This window comes from Streptopelia decaocto (genome assembly GCF_964273445.1).
Source record: "Streptopelia decaocto genome assembly, chromosome: 2".
Classification (NCBI taxonomy): Eukaryota; Metazoa; Chordata; class Aves; order Columbiformes; family Columbidae; genus Streptopelia; species Streptopelia decaocto.
In genome coordinates, this window is record NC_138655.1 from 75,923,178 (window position 1) to 75,944,847 (window position 21,670).

The following is a 21,670-nucleotide window of genomic DNA, read 5'->3' on the forward strand; positions in this document are numbered from 1 at the left end:
CACACTAGCACAGACAAATGGATATACCATTACTATTGATGTCATAATGCAGAATAATGAAGCAAATACAAAGCAAGATAAATTCAATCGATGTTTAATTCTGAATTGTCCTTTAGTCCAACGTTGGTTTCATAATCTTGTGTAAATTTTGTAAAAAAATAATTAAGAACTATAAATTAAAATGTTCCTATTTTTCTTTTTGACAATTTTAAAAACCAGATAGTTTTCTCTAGAAATTTCTCTAAAAATTTCTCTAGAATTTCTCTAAAAATTAATTAAATCAAATACTGATCTTGAAGCTTAGTTTTACTTTATGCCTTTGTCAAATAAATTGTTTAATCCAATCAATCATATCCTTTCTGGCTTCTTCAATGTAAGGTTTGTCTTCAGGTTTCATATCTTCTGGCTTCAGCTGTGCAAACCCATGAACTTGTCCAGGATACACTTTAATTTTATATGCAACTTTGCAGTACTGTTTCAGCTTGTCCTCCAGTAAGGTGATCTGTAAAATAAAATATTTTTTCCATTATATTGTGGCTTTTTTTTTAAGTTTGCCAAACTTGTTGTTTCTCATACTGCTACATCTACGCCTTTTCTCAACTGCCATGCTTGAAGCAGGTTCTGTTGCTCAACAGATGAGAAAACCTCTCTTTGGAATGTGAGAAAGAAAAGTTTTTAAAAAGTGTGGTTAAGTCTGAGAACCCCAACATGTACTGCAGAGGTGGTTTAGTAAATCTTATTGCCATAAAGGAACAGGTGCATTTTTATTCTGAGACTTTATATGGCTTGTAACCTAATTTTCAGCTCTGATCTTGAGAACACACTCCCTAAACCTCAGTGATTCTTTGCCCAAAATATTTGATAGGTTTAATAATAGAGTATGAGAAAGCACAGGGTTTTTAAATTTTACTGTATAATAAAAGACACTTCTCTTCCAGAATCTTTTGAAGATAAGTACACATATGCTTACACAGAGTACCAATCATATGATTATGTACCTGTACACATCTGTAGACATTTTGCACTCATTTCCGTTAAAAAGTCAGGGGGGAAAAAGGAGAATGTTCACTTATTTTACCCCTTCAAGCTTAATGCTACCCATTGTTCAGATTAGAGGCAGTACTGTAATTTATTTCATGTTTGCTTTTTTTTTTTTCAACCACAGAGCCCGTTATTCCTCAGTGCAGAAAACAATGTATTTGGTTTGAGGATCTTTTTTTTAATGCAGGATTTTTTCTTACACAATTTGCACAGATAGCTCAGAGACAGAGCTTCAGGAGAAAAAAGTATGGTTTCAATGTGTAACGCATGGTGGAAGAAATGTATTCATGAAAATTGTGCCCCTGGGAAAAAGATGTTTTACCCATAAAAAGGGGACAGGGAGTGAATGATTTGTTTTCTTGTGCAGAGGAGACACATATTTGAGGTACAGATCAACATACTGAATAACACAATTAGAAGTAAATATTGACTGGCTTCTGCATTCCCAGAGCACACTGCCAGTTCCTCAGTTAGGCCCTACTCCTACATAACAAACTATGCTAGAGGTGGAATGCTATCCCTGTCACTGAAGAGGGCACCAGTTTCCTACCCATATATTTATCCAGCCTCTCAGATACGCTTACGGTAGAGGTTATATGAGAATATGGATGGCAGCCAGGAGTCAAAACAGAGTCAATAAGTTGTCATCGTCTTGGTTAAAATTCACATCCACTCTTCTGACACAGTTCATTTTGCCTTCTTGTACCAAAAACAATTAGTCATTGGTCCACATCATCAGAAAGTTCGGTTACTAGGCTGAAATTACTTTTTTATCCATTCAAAGTCCAAATTCAGTGGTTTAACTACCTGTTCTCTCAGCCAAAGCAGCATTATCCAAATGTTTGTGGTGTTAGGGTCATACCAGCTGGGTCTCCCTGCCCAGTTTCACACTCTGCTTATCCAGCCACTCAGAGACCGACGACTTGCCTTTACTGCATTTGTCATCTCAAAAAAGCAGCTTTGAATAACCAAAGCAAGACATGTGGGAAGGTGACATATAAGCAAAACAATCCAGACTGTTTGATTTTTTCTATCTGAAAATGGTTTCTAATAAGCTAGGATTTCTGTTTGGGATAAAAGAACTATGGGAAAAGAAAAAACATTTCTAGTACAACAGCGTACCTGATCATAAGAAATAGTGTGGTCTTTCTCACCAAAAATGAAAAATGTGGGATTTAATAAATCATATCTTTCTTCAGAGTCCCTAATTATTCCTGGAATGTAATTGAGAAACAGTCTGTTAGTGAGGTTAACATTCTGGCAAGATAAATGTCAAATTAAAAGACAAAATTTCTACTTTGGTTTACTCATTAAATACTTTTTTAAGATCAGGAGAGTTTCTATTCTGATGGGGAAAAAAAGCATTTGGAAAATATATTTCCCCACCATCCAAGCACTAAACAAATAGATTAGAAAATTTCTGTGCAAAAGGAAACAACTTTTTTTCTGGTTTCCACCATTCTTAAATTTTGATACTAATATAGCACATTGCTGAAATAATCATAATTAAAATCTGCAACTCACCTTTGAGGTGACTGTTTACAGAAATTATTATAAAGCAGTAACTAGACTTACAAACTACACATAGTCATGTGAGCCCATATAAGTTTTTATGTGTTCTACATTACCATAGAGGGATACCCCAGCGGCTAATTGAGGATTTTTCAGCATCAAGTGATGTGCTGCCATTCCACCCCAGGAAAACCCAGCAATACCAATCTTCTTTGCACCACATTGTTCCTTTAGATACTTCAAGGTAACATCAGTTTCCCTAAGACATATAAACAAAAGCAAACTAAGGAATCTATCGCAGAATCAATACTTGACAATTTAAGAAAAAAATTAAAAGAGATACAGGAATTTTTCTGCATCTGCACTCCCAATCATTTAAAACAAAGAATATTTTAAAACACATTTCAGCCCAGAGCAGCAGCTTCTGTTCTTGAACAGGAGTTAACATCTCTGGTTATAGTGTAGGGAAGTACAGGAATATGTACTTAAATGCTTATCTGAATTGTGACCTGCTTCTATTGTTTTCAAAGGAAGCAAATTTTTAATTGAATTACTTTGTCTAGGACAGGAAAGCTAAAGACAAGACATATCTGCAAGTAGAACAACATCTTGCATTATGGATTGTAGGAACAGATAAGTTTCACTGTGCTATCTCTACAGCTGTTTAGATAAAGATCTATCTTGAGTATGTCATTCCTGTTGCATGAGTTAACACTAAAATATTCTACCAAGCCCACATGCAATAACGCTATAACACTACTATACTAAAGTATCAATTACTCAAAATTAAACTGTCGGTAACTATAATGTTTAAAAAAATCAGGTATCACATGATGTGCAATAAAAAAATATGCAAATTATTTTTAAAGTCGGTCAGAGCAGGAAATTTTTTTTAATTGCTGTCTTCTTAGGTCTCAGTAGAATTATCTTTTTTGTTATCTACAGAGTTCAAAGTGAATTTTAAATGCAGACTGCACATACTAATAACTGTATTTTCAAATATTATGCCTAGTAGTGTGGTCATCACAGGTTTGGTTAGTCTGACAAAAAAAGCAGTATGAGAGTGACACAATCAGAAGATAGTGTTCTAGGCCTATGATGTGTGTGCTGTGAAAGGATGATCTCTCTCAGATTTTATTTGTTTTGAAGGGTACTAAGTCATGGGTGTGTTGCAGTCTTTGTGCTCTGAAAGTACAACAGATCTGACCTTGAGGGAAGCTATAGGTGAACCCTTAAAAGACAGCACAGGTAGGTCCTCGAGGTCTTAATTGCCTAAGAGGGTGCCCACATATCTACTCACTCTTTGGAGTAGGATTTTTACTTTTTATAGGTGTCAGTCATTTGGGTTTTTTTCCAAAAAAATTGCTATTTTATGGTCAAAAGTTTTGCTGAAATATGTTGAGGTTAGGCTGTGACTGCTGGAACCTCTTGAAAGGGTCGGCAGACTACTTGTGGCTTAAAAGATCATAGCTTAGTAATAGGGTGTCACTGCCTCACTCTAATCTTCTGGAGTTTTGGGCTGTGGTGATAGATGCTGAAGAAACGGGGAGACCTTGTTCCAGGCACTGCTAGGCTCTACAAATAGTGGGCACTCTATTTGACATTTTTAAAAAGAGTATAGTTTATCAGATATATCTTAGATTTGGGGCAGTCTTGCAAATTTTGATTTAGTTGCTCAGGAGAATATTATCTGTACCTATCATGACTTACAAGGCAGAAAGCAAGATGGGCAAGTGACAGCTGGCTGATAACATGAGTAGTTGTGGAAGAGTTTTCCTCCTTATCTTGAGGAACTGGAGGCAGAGTCAGCACTTGTGGGTGAGAATGCTGAGTATTGCTCAGCCTGTGAAACATGGGCTATGAGCCTGTGCGGCCAGTGTGGCATAGTTAGAAAAGGGCCAAGAAAAACAAGATGAGGACAGTTAAGCAGTGATGGACAGAGCAGATGATCCTTTCCGAATCCCAGCCAAGACAGTGCTCAGAACCACGGAAGAACCACCCAGAATAAGGAGTTGTGTGTGTGCAGCCAGCTTGCCCTGCAGTCAGGTGCCACTTTTAACATTTCATACAAATACCCCTCATTTGCTAGATGTTCTTTGAAGTTCAAACATGCGTCTTACTTGTCTACTTTCATAGGATCATGCTCTTTCATCCAGTCAGCAAAGTCAGCCCAGTGGTCAGTAGATTTCCAGGGTTCTGTTCCCTTGAAGAAGTCTGGGCAAATGGTTCTGTGTGAGACATGAAATCAAGTCAAGTTTCATATCCAGGGGGGGAGAATCTGTGGATGTCTAAATGTCTCCTAATGTCTTTTCTACTCCAGAGTACGTATCTACATGGTTACTATCTGAATCATATTCTACCCATCCTGTTCTGGCAATCAGCAGAGCTAAAAATATATGTCTTTATATGGAAAAAACAACAATAACAGCATCGACACCACCACCACCAACAAGCTACTGATAAACTCATTATTTCCCTAGATATACTTAATACAAAAGTAAAGGGATTAAGCAACGGTCCTGATTTAATTAAACAGATATATGCCTCTTTGCTAGTAAAAGCAACAGCAACTGTTTGAAAGGTTTGGTTCTGAAAAGCTTATACAACTTAAAGATAGATACCAACATTTATCTTTTAATCACCCATGCTACCACATAAGCACGAACACTGGCACTTCATGACTCTCCTTGTGGCTTTGTGCCCAGGTAGCCATGTTTGATGGGTCAATTTTGGTAGCCTGGGTGACCTCATGGGAACATTTTGTCCCTTTGTGTTTTTATTCGCTCAGACTGAGATAGTATAGTTGCCCTATGCGTGTGGGAAACATCATAAGCTTTGGGCCTGGTGATTCATCAGTGCATTTAAGAGGAAGATAGGAAAGATGGTTGCTTACATGTATCCATGACCTGCAATCAAATCGACTATGTATCTAATGTCTGGGAACTGCCATCCAAATACATCATGAATCACAATCACAGCTTTATCTGTGAAAAAAGATGGTCTGCAAACATATGCCTTGATGTGCTCAACTTGTACTTCATGTCCAAGACACCCATATGGAGATCTTTTCCCAGTATCATATATAAAAGGATTTGACATTTGGAAACCTAAAACAAACAAACAAACAAAAAAGGCAAAAAACGAGAGCAAGAAAGCAAAAATAATTTGATAACACAAATTATTAAGGGAAAATAAAGGTAAATATGATCTGCAGAAAGTAGTTCAATAACTTCTGTAAATAACATTGGCATCCTTGCCTAAAGGAGAAAGTAGAAAAAAAGCAAAAGCAATGTTCCAGTGCATAATGGCTCTTAACCCACTATGTGTTATTAAGCTGAGAATTAAGAGAAATACCAAAAAACAAAGATATTAAATTACAAGCAACCTGGACAGTTAGGTCCTGACTCCCATGTCATGTTTGTTTTTCTCCCGTGCCACTCGGCTTCAGATGTCACTCTTTCTCCTGGTATGGGGCCATCACACCCATCTTCATGGGGAATCCCATGCTGGTTTCTCTGAATTATGTGATGGGTAGGGATGACAGAAATAAACTGCTGCAGAAAGGCAGAGTGTTCCATGCTTCTCTCTGTGCTGGTGCCTGCAAACTAATCTGCAGTTTTGGTGGCAGCACAACAGTTGTTCTAGGAGCAGAGGTATTTGGCGCAGTTGAAGGACTGCAGTATGGGTTTCTAAATTAGGTTCCAATGCCTTCAGCCCATATGCTCTTGAAAGGGATTGCAAGAAAATAAGCAGATATGCAAATCTCATTCAAAATATGTGAGGGTATTTGCTTTTGTCCCTTTTCCAAAAATAGTAATTACAGACAGTGAGCTCGTAGCTGTGTTAGAGAGATTAAAGTCAAAAGTTGTTCTGACTCTTCTGTGTCAGGAGCTTGGAATGGACTCTGTGCAAAAAGTTGAATGTGATCCTGTAATTAAAAGTAGTGTTATAATGCATTTATACAAGGAATCAAATTAAGTCTGCAGAGGCAGTGTTAATAGTAGCATTTCCTAGCCATGTACTGACTTTTATCCTCAAGGATACAGTACACACACCTGCATATATATTATGACTGTCGCAGCTTCATTATTTCTACATCAGCCTATTATTTCTGTTTGCTCTGTAACACATACTTCAGATACCTAGTCTTCATGGAAGTGTGGTAAATTCTGTTAGAAATGTAAACCTTCCTCAGCTCTCCATTAGCCACAGCAGCAGAGAGCTAGGTTTCATTGAGTAATGGGAAATTTTGCCTAGGCAACACGGGCTTATTTGGAACCACGGTGCACACAGACTGAAGAAGTCAATGCCACAGAGACTCACTGCTTGCTTGTGCTTTACACATTTCCCAGCTTGCGTGATTAACGCAGGCTCAATAACAGCACTCAAATTTTATATGCATTTAGATTGCCTTATACATAAGATAATCAGCCTTCCCAATGTGGGAGACAATGTTCTTCCTCATCCTCTCACAACTCTGGGGCTGCTGTCACCAGCAGGGCCAGCACTGAGTTTGAGCAGATATGCTTGATTACAGCTGTAATTCCTGGCTGATAGAGCACGGTGTAGAGATACAGGAACAGCATGAATGTGGCTTCACTGCTAGAATCAAGCTGCTTCAGTAATACCCATGAGGTGGATGATCTCACTTCATGAATAAATCCCTTGTGCTGATAACTGAGAGCTGCTCAACGTTGTTGATTATTCTCCCACCTTTCTCAACATCTGAATGTCAGGGTTGGTGCTATAAAGTGTAATGTAGCTTGATCTTCAGTACTAAGATTGGCATTGTATGAAAGTGGAAGTTGTAACATGCATGGGAGAGTATGTCCTAGTTTAAGCTCCCAGTAATAGGCCTGAACATGCTTGAGAGATGTCCATTTATGCAAAAGTACTTCCTACCTCTTCTTTTTTTTAACCTAAGATGAATGAGCTTGTCAATGTGCAAGAGGCTACCTGGAGAATTCACTGACACTCCCAAAGACAGCTAACACCACTGGCTTCTGAGATGGCAGCCACAATCTTACCCCACAAAGGTCTTTCCTTCAGAAGGCCACAACCTATGGTGTTCCCACAAGGAAGTTGTGTTTAGGAGGCATTAAATTTTGCAATAGTTGTGGAACAGCTTACTGCCTATTACTTACTGCCTGTTAGTTACTTCACATAAATCATTTCTTTGGCCTGTCTTGACTGATGCCTAGCCAGCTGGCTCTCCTCCAGGCACCAGGCTGTGGAGAACGTTAGTAAATAGTCAGCCACACCTGAACTGCTTAGAAGTCTTTGATAGGATCCTGTTTAGTCAGAAGATTTATTTGTTCCCGCCCGCTTTGTCCCACACAACACTGTGTGTCAAAGCAACAAGCCAGGATATTTCCTACCTTTCCTGTCTCACCTCATTCTCTCTTCCCACTAATTACATCCTTACACTTTTCCTTTTCCTGCTTTCCCCATGGCACGGTTCCAAACAAGCAGAATCTCACCTTTACGCCCCTTTCCTCATCGCTGAGCTCCAGTACAGGAGAGACACGGGGCCTGGCACATAACTGAGAACAGAGGAAAAACTGACTGCTGCTAGTAGGGAAAGAAAGAGTATTATCCTGAGTCTGCTGACATCTTTCTGCTCATTAAGGGAAGGCCGCCTTATAGCTTCTACTGCTTACCGGTGGTTCTGCTCTTCCTTGGGTTTTCTCAGTACCATTTACTTTTTGTGCAATAACATAAAGACTGATAAGAGTTATTTACTATTATCACAAGGCAAAGGTGGGTTCCCTGGGTGGCAGAACAGACCCGAACTACTACATTTTTAGGGAGCAACAAACCACATGGTTAAATCCTGCAGAGTTTTAGTTTTCTACAGGAAAATACAAATCATTACTTGGGAAGTGGGGCTGAAAATCTTTAAAAAACAATCAGGCAAAACAGGGGCAAAGATAGCCCTAAGGATAATCCCCCCTTCTCAGAAAGTAAGTATAAGCACATAATCTCAAAGTTCCATGCTTTTTGCCAGCATGTTGGACTGATGATGCCAAGATATGACATCTCTGCTCTTCTCCTGGGCCCAGCAATAACATTTTAAACTCTAGCAGTATTTAATTCAACAGTAAGTGCTCCAATGGACCAAATAAGAAAAAGAATGGGAATTAATTACCGTAAGGACAAAATAAATTATTATGGTCCTTTAAAGTCATTTTGCTACTGATGGACATAAAATGGTTACCACTGTCTTCAGAAGTGTTGCTGTGACACAGATTGCAGCAAACACTCAAAATACAATCCAGTCTTTTCTGGAGTTGACACCTTTTATCTTCACTTTATCCACTCCCTAACACTTGTTTTTGTGCATATTTTTACTGAAACAAAAACTAGAGTCTCTCTTTAAATGAGTGGGTTTTTGCTGAATGTTTTGTGCCTTTTCAAAAAGCTATAGCTAACTGCTTAGCAATTTCAGATTTCTCCCTTTCAAAACAGCTAAAGTAGCTAGCCTGTCTCTGCTGACAACTCAATCTTTGTGGACCAGCTTGCCATCACATACCTGGAGTGCAGGATCCTGTTTTAAACCAGCTTGCTGCTTCTGCTCAGAGAGATACCAGCTAGATTTCTCTAAACGCAAGAAGAAGAAAACCAGTTCTGCTGACAGTTGTGCTGTTGCTGCTTCTCATCCGACTTCCACGTGCTCTTCAACTCTTCTGCAGACTTTGGGATTGGGAGGTGAGGAGGAGAGGCTTAGCACAGGAGTCATCCAGACTGGAAGGGGTGGGGACAAATCATGCAGAGAGGCAGGGTGCAGTAGGCTGCACATCAATCACCTTTTACTCCACCTTTTATTTATTTATTATTTAAGGAGTTTGGAAAGCAAGATACACAGAAACACTACGCTGCACTTATTTTTTTCATCTCTCTAAATATGTGTCGTTGCTAACAAACAGTAGAGAAGTTGAAACAAGGCTTCTGAATGTTCTTATTGGCACACTTCAGTTTTTTGGGAAAATTTCCCTTCCAGATCAGTACACTAGAAAACAAATGATGTTTGTGATGTAGCCATTTAATAGACTGCAGAATCTTTTGACCTCAGCATTTATAGCTGAGACATTTAGCATCAGTGGTACATTTGCTGAGGCATTGTTAAATTCAGAAATGCATTTTCATATAGCATATTCATGCACTTCTACTGTCCATAATAAATGTCTTTAATGGAATTTGTGCCGAATTAAGATGAATCTGTCTTGGTAAACTTGCAGCACAAAAACATTATGGAAGTCTCCCTAGCACAGATTAAACATATTACAGCCACGCCCACAAGTATTCCCAACAAGTCCGAAAGTGTTCCATCTTATTTTTGATTAGACTTGCTTTCAACAAGTTAGAAATATCTGAGTCTGAGCTGCTTGTTATTGATGGTGACTCTTTGAAATTTTCTGATCCTATTTCCATAATGGGCTTGTATGCAAGGAACATTAGCTTAGCCCTCAGGCTGATATCCACTATAGCTTTAATTTTCTCTGTGTGTGCACGTGGTTTGTATGTGTGTTTGTGCATGTTGGGGGGAGGAGTGAAAGAGACAAAAGAGCTTAAAGAAAATGACAATGCTGTTTCAAGTCAAAGGTGAATAAAGAAATTTAGATCTTAAGTATATAAGGCAAACAAGTCCCACAGTCACTCTGTAGATCCTCAGCAGTATTCTGTGTGGTAGTGACCACTGTGTAATCTGAGGACTGTGTAAAACAGGTGACGATTTGATTCAGTTCACCAAGCTTTGGACATTTACAACGAGGATGTCTATGTCAGCAAGGTGTCTACACTCCCACAGTTGTCATCAAGATTTACAATATGATTCACACTCTATGGGTGTCTTCTTTAGAATGAAATGGATAGTCCCCTCAATGCCACCAGCTAGGCTGGTCACAGAGTTTAATGGCAGCCTACCCACCTAGTGCAGGTGTAGATTCCTGTGCAGAGTGCACCATCAGTCAAGCAAGATGAGTCCCACCTCTGTGTGTTGTGGGAGCTGCACGCAACTCAAAATTAAGGTTTGTCATAACTAGATAGAGGGAGTTTGCCCTGTTATACCTGTCAGTATCTTTGCACATCACGATTGTACAAGAAACCATTAAAAAGATTGCTTGTGTTGCAAGGGAGGGACTGGGGAGACTTCGCTGAAAAGATGCGGTTTATACTTTGACATTTACGGCATCTTGCTTGAGCTTGCCTAACCCCACCTGGGTAGGCATGCTGTACTCAGATCCACAAGACTGAAGTATTCTCTTCCTGCCTTGCACCGCCAGGACTTGGGTCCAACCGAGCTACAGTCCCCTGCGCAACAGATCAGGCCAGCAGAACCAGACATCTGATCTCATGTGCATCTCATGACTGTAAATTCCGTCTTCATGCCCAGCATCTCCAATCGGGGGTGGTTAGGGTGAAAGGAGAGCAAAGGACTCGCTCTGCTGTAACACAAGCCTTTGCCTGCACACTGTGATTATGTTTGGCCTGCAAACCTCAAATCATTTAGAACTCCCATACCTGAAGAGACTGTCTCTTTCCCTGTAACATATAATCACCTCTGTAATGAACTCAGGATTATGGAGTTCATTACGCATATGCATTTCCTACAGTCTCAAGCAACTTATACATTTAAAAAATGTAAGGAAATAGAAGACGACAGACAAGGGTTGGAATGAGCACAACAGATTCACTTCTTCAAACACACAGTGGTAAAATTTCTCCTTCACCTGAAACACACAGTTGTTTTTTGTTTGGTTTTAACTTTTTTTTTTTTCCTGAAGGTTTGCACCAGTACTCCTCCAATTGCTCCTGGTTTTACAGAAATGGGTGTGGAATAAAACCCCAAAGTAAATCCTCATGGCTGTATGTTAACATAAGAAATAACATCCTAGGATATGCAAGCCTGTGTCCTAAGGCAAAAGAGAAAGATATTCTCTCCAAGGCAACTGCTGATAGATAAAAACGCAGAAAAGCAAGTGCTCTGCTGGCTTCTTGTGCAGAAGTGAAAGAGTCCAATGGAGAGACCAATGGATAGGCTTAAACATGCTCTGTTTACCACCACCTGGTACAGTATTTGGAGTGCTGCTGGTAGCAACAGACTTGTCAGAAAGTTGAAATCATTACAAACGTTATATTTATGTTGTGAAAAACCTGTTCAAAGATCCTATGATGAGTGATGCTCTGCACACAGCCTAGAAGCTGCAGGTGAGGCAAGAGGGATGTCAAGCCTCTCCTCTCCTGTTGCATAGCTCCTGGCAGCTCTAGCAGCCTTGTTAAGGGGTTACCACTGCTGAGGACACCTGGTGAGGAAAGGTGGAAAGGGTCTCAGGAAGAGTTAGTGGAGAAGCATGGTGGGTTGGGTCAGAACAGCGCAGCTCTGCAGGGCCAGCTGCAATGCCAGTGAGGGCTCTGTACCCAGCACCTGCCCTGAGAGCAAGCAGCATCCCTTGGGATTCAGACGGCTACAGGAGGGGAGCATAGCGAGTCCCTCTCACATGACTTCACTGAAAGGAGAGGACCTAATTAGCGGGCCTGTAATTTGGAGCTGGGTTTGTGGCTTCTGTTTCTGTACATTAAAAGGCTGTGTACCTAAACGTATCTACTGAGTCATCACTTGGGAGTGAAGAAATATAGTTTAACAAATCTGGTTTCATTTTCCAGGTTTCTGGCTTCAGCCTCTAGTCAGTGTTTGAATAAGACCCTTGGAAATCTTGCCAGCTCTTGTTATTGCTTATCAAGTCCTGGCAGGAGGTTTATATGTAACAGATGCTTTTGTTGTCATCAGTGGAAAACTAGTCTCACACTTAAGATTTTGTTCTTTACTATTTACCTAGAATTGTACTCTGGAGTTCGTGGCTGCCTTTGCCTAAGGCATTAAAGAAGTCTCCAGGAATTCTCTGATTTGGTTAGTAGTGAGCCATACCCCTGCTCTTTCCCATGTTTTTCCAAGTGTCTAAGAAGAAAGGCACTAAAGTCTCTCCTGCATGGGAGTGACCTTATCTGCCTCATCTGCTGCAGCACTTGTGGGTACCGTCGTGTTCCTTGCATCCAGCAGAGTACCCACTGTTTCTTGCCGGGCACCAGGACCCAGGCCAGCGTGATTGCTGCTTCTTTGCTGTTAATCTTTGCATCTCTTGCCATGCTCCCACTCCCCTGTGCTTTTATTTACTCCTAAAAAGTAATAGACTCAATCTGTCATCACCTCTCCCCTTTGGCCATCTCCCCCTTGGATCTGCTCCCTTTCCTGGCTTTTCACTCTACTCCACTTCTGTAAGTTATTTGAAGCCACTGGTGTCAACTGATTTCTTCTTGTCCCTTTTAATGTCCCTCTGAGTGTCCAGTTTTTCTTATGGGTAGGTTAGGGTCAGCTCTCGGAGAATACAACTCCTTTTCTCCCTAAAATCAATAGTATGGCTCTGACCACAAGGACAGAAGGATGACCTGCAAATAAAATGTTTTCAATAGGTATGTTGCTAATTTGCTTGTTGGCATGTAGAACTGCTTGACCCAACAGCTTCTTGGTTTCTCATGCCTGGTTTGGATTAATCTTTACCTAAAACAAATTGCATATGTTTCACCTCAAATTTCCTATTTTTGCTGAAAGAGCTTGTGGGATTTCCAAGGGTGTATTTTGTGAACTTTATAGAAAAAGGGTGGAGTGTAACTTTAATTACACCAAAGCAATAACAGTAAAACTATTTTAATATTGCAGCTGACACACAAAGAGGCGTATGAAAATTACCTAACACGGTCCAGGTGTTTCTAGGTTATTCAGTAGCTCACCACTTTAGTAAGAAACGCTTTAATGGAATGTCAGTACAAGGCACAGGATTCTAAAGAATAATGAATATTAATAGCAATATATAGGAAAAATAGTACATTTTGGAGCAGTGGCTCCAAAATAGGTACCCCAGATCAGAGGCCACATCACTGTTTCACAGAACACTATAAAAAGAAACATGAGCAAGACAATAGAATTAAGATTACATGGATAACTGCATGTATTAAGGTGTGACTTCCTTATCTAAAAACCTGAACATCTATTGTTTGCATTATTTAAGAATATGTCTATCATTTTTTCCTACCAAATATTTTATTGTCTTCTCTGAAACTACAAAAATATGGAAATCAGGCAATTAACTTCCAGGATGAATTAATTCCACATAGTTAGTCATTGAAAGCTAAATTTTGTATGCAGATTTTTCCTCACAAAGTGTTGACTTAAAAATACATATATTTGGTCTGTTTTGCACCAGGGCACAAATTGTTTCTCTCTTTTTTTTTTTTTTTTTTTTCCTCTTGGTATGAGTTCTCTCCTTAAACAAAACTCATCTAATGCTCAGTTTTTATTCCAGGAACTTTCTGGGATTAATCAGCTGGAAGGGGGTCATTTTGTTTGCTTGGAATTGGGTCTGTATTTGCACTAAGACATAAATACAATAAGTTGCCTTGGACAAAAAGCTGCAACTTGTGCCAGTAGAATTTACCCCAGTCTTCAGAAAAGGCATCTTTCATGAATAGAAGTCTGGTTTCTTCTCTGCAAACTCCCAGTGTGCACCTCAACAGTTTGATTTGGCTGAGATTTTCCAAGAGATCCTTTTCAAAGCAAAGAGAACCTCAAAATATCCACTTATATATGATCCCCTATAGGCTATACATCTTCTAGATGACCATTTAGGCATTTTTTCACCTAACTGGAAAAAGGTGATATGTTTTCTACTGTCACCGATCAATCATCAATTCTGGCAAAAATTACTACACTAAATCAGTGGTTTAAACTCCAAAATTTTAAACAGAGCACCAGGAAAAGAAACATTCTTCCCATGTTTGCTCAACTTTAAAACTCCAGTTTTGCAAACATGTCTACACATTACTAATCTTGGACTGGATTCAGGCAGCTTTGGACTGTATCCCACAAAGCAATACAGACACCCAAGTGCAACATTAAAGCAGCAAGTTTCAGGAAAGTAAATACAAGAGCTTCTAATTATATTACAAGGTAATTACCATACATAGAACCATAGAATTATAGAATCGTAAAATCATTTTGGTTCATAGAGGCCCTTAAAATCATCGAGTCCAACCATCAACTAACTCTAGCACTAAACTATGTCCCTAAGAATCTCATCTATAGGCCTTTTAAACACCTCCAGGGATGGTGACTCCACTTTTTCCCTGGGCAGCCTGTCCCACTGCTTCAGAACCCTTTCTGTGAATGAGTTTTTCCTAATATCCAATCTAAACCTCCCCTGGCACAATTTGAGGCCATTTCCTCTTGTCCTGTCACTTGTTGCTTGGGAGAAGAGACCAACACCCTCCATGCTACAACCTCCTTTCAGATAGTTGTAGGCAGCAATAAGGTCTCCCATCAGCCTCCTTTTCTCCAGGCTAAACAGCCCCAGTTCCCTCAACCGCTCCTCACAGGACCTGTGCTTCATGCCCCTCACCAGCTTCATTGCCCTTCTCTGAAATCTCTCCAGGACCTCAATGTCTTTTCTACAATGAGGGGCCCAAAACTGAACACAGTATTCAAGGTGGGGCAGAGCAATAAAGGTACTTTATTAAATACATTTGCAGAGAGTACCTGTTCTTAACCTTTTTCTAAAGAAAAAAAAAAATGGACTTTGGCCAAGAAGAAATAAATTAAATTTCAATATAATTCTGCAAATGGTTGAGTCTGTGTTGGGAGTGTGTGCACCTACACTACAGTCCATGCCAGTTTAACAAAATTAGTTTCTAAGAGTCCCTGAGCATATGCTGGAATAAACACGTAACGGAGGGTCTCAGCAGAGAGAAAGGCTCCAGGCAGGGAAGGAGTCAGCCCACTGCATGTCTCCTGCCCAGTGCTGCCCAGGGCAGACATGGGCAGGCAAAAGGGCAATGTGTATTACCTGTGGAAGGGAACACCTGGGCCAGGGAGGCCATCCAGACTGCAGACACTGCCTACTCGGTTGGTTCAGAGAGAATATCTGCTGTGTGTGCCGTCAAACATCATGGTGTGGAAGAGGTTGTATAGCTCTGCCCGCTCAGACATCTGCCCCTGTCCACCTGCACAGTGAAAACTTTTGTGAGGGCTATTTGTGCTGAAGCAGCTGTGCCAACAAAGAGTGAACTCCCTAGCTCGCTCTTCCACAGCTCATTTGGGAAGTGGAGAGTTTCAAACTGGAGGTTTCAGCAAGGAGAAAGCATGAACTCAAGGAGGAAACTTCAGGCTATTATCAGATTTGCTCTTAAGGGCTGAAAGTACCACCTCCAGTCCTGACAGTTTTCAGCATACTGCTTTCTTCTGATCTGAAACAAATGGACCTCAGTTGCCTGATAGACCCCTAATGAGATCACAGAGAACTGACAAGTCATGGCCGTGAGGCAAAAAGCTTAGGGCCACCTTATAGAATCCTTCACAAGGTTCCTCTCTAAGGTGCTTTGATTTTCACTTTTTCCCAGGAAGCTATAGAGATGATGGCCTGTATGTACTTGACAGAGCAGCTACCATAAGGCAGGCCCCCTCCAGGGCCCTGTCTTGAGCTGCAGCTCAGACCTCAGGCCACGCTCACCTGTTCATCACAGCCTGTTCTCCCAGTTCAGGAGGAAAAAACAACCCAAACCTGAAACCCTTCTCCAGCAAGCTGGAATCAAATCCCCAGTCACCTGCCTTTCTTTAGAGAGACCAACAGTCTGCACCACAATTTATTAACCTCCCCAGATCTCCCAGTTTTCTTGTAGGTTTGTTGGGGAGCCAAGAGCCCTCTTTTTGAGTGAAATCACCACTTGCTTCTACCAAGCCAGACCCCAGTGGCTTTCCTTTCCTTGTGCAAAACTTCTTGTAAGCCCAGATACAAAAATAAACAAGTTCTCCAGGGTGTGGATGATCTTCTGGCTTGTTATCTGGATAAAGAGAGGGCGAGAAAAAAGGCAAGTTAGCCATCTTCTCCACAGAAGGCATTCATAGTGTGTCTCCACCATCATACTCTTTCTCATGAGACAGTAATATACATTAATGGGATGGCATTTGTCTGAATGTCCATACAAAAATTAAAACTTGGATATAAGAATAATGCAGTGGGAGGAAGTCTTGGATAGGCTGCTCCTGAAAGAAGGACCCAGGACTTTCTATCCAAGACATGCACCCTCAGTATGCCCTTGAATATTTAACATAAGCATGCTAGGCCAGAGATCCTTGTTCAAGCTACTGCTCCACCATGCTCATTCATGTAGAGACTTCCATACCCACATGGCTACTTCTTACCCTCTGTCTTCTCCTGGAGATCCTGCCTTTGTACTGCCACTTAATTTTTAAAGTAAGTAGGAACCAGAAGCCTGACTCCTCTCATTCCAGTCAGATACCAGCATACTATTAGCTATTCAAACACCCTCTCCAGTTTTTAGCAGAAATTGGTGCCTGTAGCTGATTACTTCCCCTGAAATTTCTTCAAAAGAGGCACTAAAACTGAATTTTGATCATGTGGATTTTTTATGATGATATGTATTTGTCCTAAAAAAATCACATCCAGCTCATTTCAGCTCCTCAGAATTAAATGTCATCGCTTAGCTGAGCACAACCATTTCTGTGTATCATGAAAAAATTGTAATGAGTTCTTCCCAGTGAGAAAAGACATAAATGCCAATATTTTTAAACTTAAAGCTCTGAGAGATAGATGAAATTCCCAGGGACAAACCTATATCATGTGAGTTCTGTGATTCTGTGATTCTGAGTTGAGACCAAACAGTAAGCATGGCATGACACAGAACAGCAATGAAACTGCACACTCCTCAGTGAACTTGTGAACTATGCAAATAGGAAGTCAGAAATTAAACAACAGAATCATGCCCTGACATTTGGAATTAAGTGTCTTCATCACCTCACAAGATGCTTTTATAACGTAGGTTTGTTAAAAGGCCTGTTTTATGTTTTGTGCTTTGACAGGATATAAAGTCTTTGTGAAGTTTGGGAAACAACTAGTTTCCCTAAATGTAAACTAGATTCTGCAGATTTCACCTGGGTACAGTTCAGAGTAAGTTTTGATGTGTTTATGTTCATCTTCCAGGCAGCTGAACTACTGGCAGTCACGTTGCTTAGTCCTGGAAACCTCCCAGAGAATCTGCAGACTTCAAAGCCTGTTAGGAAATCTTCAAGTTCTTTAGATATGATATCTTTTTGAGGAACTCTGCTTTCTGTGATCTCCCAACAGCAGCTGAAAGCCAACAATTATAACCTTCTTGTAACACCCGTAACTTTCTTTTCTCTTGTACTAAATGGCTCTCCACTTACCTTGAATGCAAATTTTACAAAGAAGAAAATATATTTTTCTGAACTTGTTTTTTTTCTGAAAACAAGAACTATGTTTTTTTTCCAGCTTGTTGTCCCCAAATGTTTTTTTTAAAAAAAGAACATGACTGACATGCTGAAGAAGAAGCCAAGCTCAAGCCAAGTTCAGAAGAGCCAAGCCAGTACAGGTCCCAGCCCTACAGTGCACACCACTTTCCCAAGGCCCCACTCACTTTATTCCCTGGGCTCCAGGGGGACTTAGATTTGCCCGTGGAGCTCAGCACTTAATACAGATGGCAATTTTGTAAGTACAAAGGATTTAGGATGGACATCTGGATGAGTGAAAATTGGTATCTTTCAGCTTCTGACTTTCATTAAAATATGGTCATGTTCAATAACTGAAAATGAGTAGGCAAAGAATCTTATCAAGTGTCTGTGATTATATGTGATACTAAGGTGCAGGACATTAGTAAATGCCTTTGAGAAGCTGACAGAGATAAATATAGCAACTGGAATATAGCAGGTAGGGAAAATAGGATGGAAAAGTCATTGAACTGTAATTACATTTTAGTAAATGGCTCGTTGCTTTGCATACTATAAATGTGGGTTTTCAAAGATAGAAGAAGGTCTTTAATGTCTCTCTTCGCATGTGTATTTTGGTGACAATCTAAATTCAACCCTTTTTTGGTCATGACATCTGATCTGGAATTGATCCTACACCCAAAATCTAAAAGCCAGTCTAAAGTATACTGCAGGTCCAAGAACATTTCAGATATAATCATGAAAGATATCTTAACATAAATACATCAACATGTTTAACATAAGCATACATTTTCAAAACCCAATTTCGGACTGCAGTAGCAAAATCTAAAGCAGAAAACTAAGCTCAAGTTCTCTTTGCCATACAGATTTTCAGTTCACCTACAATCACAGATTCCCATTGCTTAGAACAGCTAGATAGTTCTGGGTCCCCTCTCTCTTGATCTACTTGGAATTCCTCCTGTCATCGCACAAAAGGCTGCTGGTCAGAACACACCAATTCACACACAGATGCTGTTCAGTAGGCCTGTGATGACATTTTGCTGGACTAGATCAAATCCTTTATGGCCAGGCTCAAACCACAGGCTCCTTGTGTGAGACCATTTGGTGCAAAACTGTTGAAGTGCTCCCACACCTCCGTCCCTGCCCCTTGCCTTCTTCCCAGTGGGGAGCTAAAGCTCTTCTCTTTCCTTCTGACTTTGGACTGCTTGATACTGCTGACAGGACCATTTGACCAGGTAGCATTTTCCATGGAACTTCCTGGATTTCAGCAAAAAATTCACTGAATGGCATTAGGGTGACAGTGACCCCTACTTGGGTCCTCAACGATAAGGCAAAGTTAGAAACTCCCCGCATGTTCTTCCCACATCACCCCAAGCAGAGGAACAAGAGCTAGTCCCTAGGGCAGGAGGTGGGACTGGTGCCTGCTGAGGCACAAGGACTGTAGTAGCACTTTCTGCAGCTGACTGGAGGCAGCGACCATCAGCCACGAGTATATCACCCAGGTGCTCCTCAGGGAAGCACCATGTCCTCACACCTTTTCCCCCAACTACCTGCAGCCCCAGCTGAGCACAGGCAATGACTGACGCAGTCAAATGGGTTTTGGTAGTCTTGGGCTGTGATCTGGGGATTATTCTAGTGAAGATATGGCAGCCTGAAGCAGAACAGCAGATTGACAGACCCTGGTGACTCACTGACGAGTGCTGGCAAGATGCAGGTCATCTGTGCAGGATGCTGTTTCATGCAGTGAAGGCTTTGGACACCTGGAAATGCCATGGGGTATCTCCAGTAATAGGCTTACTCAGGTGTCAACATTCAAGGCAATAGGTTTTCCAACATCTGCAGCTGCTCATTTCATGGCCCATCAAATTGCTGGATGGCCCCAGCCAAGTGCATACTACTTCGGTCCCTGCCTGGCTGGCTCACTGCAGGCCCCAGAGATGCTCTCCTCTGTCACCTTCTCCTCTTAAGCCACCTCCTGGATCTGGAGCAGAGGTGCCCTCTTGTGGCACCCATGGAGCTCTGTCACCTCTCTGGATTTGCCCATGCCCCTGCTGTTGGTCTACAGGTCTCAGCTGCCGAGAGGTTCTTTCACTGCACATTCCATAATCTTCCTGTGGACTGAGGTTAGGCTGTCTGACCTGTAGTTTCCTGGATTCTCCTTAATCGCCTTGAAGATGGCTATGACACTTGCCTTCTTCCTGCTTTCAAGGATCTCTACCAATTACCAGTTCTTGACTTCTTCTAGTCTCTCTCCTAGCCCCTCTTCAGTCACCTGTACACACACCCCTCCCAACTCACCACACTGATCTTGGCCATTCTATTCACCATTACCCTTTCTACCATGCTTTGTATGTGTACAGCTCTGGATGTTCTTCCTGCAGTTCTACACAGTAGGACCTCAGTACAGAGGAGAAACTGTATTTGCAGAGCTTCAGCTTACCCCTGTCAGGAGTAAGATTGAGGGAGGAAGAGAGAGTGGCCATGAGCCTTTGCTTTCCTTGAAGTGACTGTGCAGTTCAGGCCTTCTGGAGAACTCCCTGCCTTTTTACTATATAAGTTCTCCCCTGCCCTTACATACAAGTGGGATCAGGAACTTGCTCAGGTGGACCAGGAGTGTGTAAGAAAACTAAAGATAGTGCATCCCCTCAGGAGGCTACCAATCATTTGATGAACACTGCTTTCCTTCCTGCAAGAAGATCAGTGAGAGAAGAGAGAAAAGGAAGATAACTTGAGGATCCAGGGCAAAACAAAAGAGGAGAACCCTGTTTTCCACACTGAATATAAAGGTCCTGACTATAAAATTTGGTACAGGTTTCTGACAGCAATTTGTGTCCTCAGGGCTCAGCTGATAATGAATCAGAAAATACATGCTCTCAGAAGACTCATCCTTCTAAAGGAGGGATAAACTAGACACTTCCAAAGTAGGAGGGACTTTCCCAGATGTTCTCCTTTGAAAATAACAGATTCCAGACAGGGTTATTCTCAGTAGCTGAATGGTAATGCTGAGCTGAGCTGCTCAGATACTCTTTGGACCCTCTGTGTATAAGGCCATGAGAAAGAAGTACCATGCACTGCCATTTCTGCATGTTTCATCATCCTCCTGAGATTACTCTTTCTTTAGCACCTTCAACCATGCTGAGGCCCTGGCAGAAGCCCATCTGACTTCATGACTGCATTAAATAATGAGTAAAACAAAATGTTTAACTAATCCACAAAGAAGAGCCAAGAAAGTACAGGCTTTGAGTAGTAAATGTGTTTAATGTTCTATATCAGTCACCCAACTGAAAATCTACTTCACTGAGCCAAGCACTTTGCTCTTCCCTTTAGATATGAAAAGCATTAAGCAGTTTCTTCACTGTATTCCATGACCCTATAGTAAAGGCAGAACACACAGCAAATGCGTTATTGCCACAAGGAAACAAACAAGAGCTGAGGTTTATGCCCAAATTCTCAGACCGCAAGCTACAGTGAAGTGAAAGTTTCTACAGAAAACAGACAAACTTATAAAACAGAGGTCATTGACTCTGAGCAGCCTGTTAACAACTCTGACCTTTAGACCATAGCTCACTTCTCCCTGGCCAAGACAAAATTTCCATCCTTTTTCCTGTTGCTGCAAATGTTTAAGAAAAAAAGTAATTACAAGTCAATTAGAAATGTAAATGTATTTCCCTCCTAGTCAGAGCAGGAGAAGCAGAGGCAGTAACATAGGTGTCGTTATAGAAAGTATCTGTAGTGACTAAGTGGATCATTCTCCACAATAGATATGTTCTCATGCTCACAGTTTTAAATGAAGTAGAATTGAACCCT

At 41.0% G+C, this 21,670-nt stretch overlaps 1 protein-coding gene across 1 annotated transcript; it reads right to left on the reverse strand.

The window, feature by feature from the left end:
* Positions 1–322: 322 nt before the first annotated feature.
* LOC309436430 (carboxymethylenebutenolidase homolog) lies at positions 323–5,652 on the reverse strand (the record flags this gene model as incomplete). The annotated part of the gene is made up of 5 exons (XM_082045595.1): positions 323–502; positions 2,164–2,255; positions 2,670–2,812; positions 4,674–4,781; positions 5,447–5,652. 5 exons carry the CDS (start codon positions 5,650–5,652, stop codon positions 323–325), a joined length of 729 nt encoding a protein of 242 aa, XP_081901721.1.
* Positions 5,653–21,670: the final 16,018 nt, after the last annotated feature.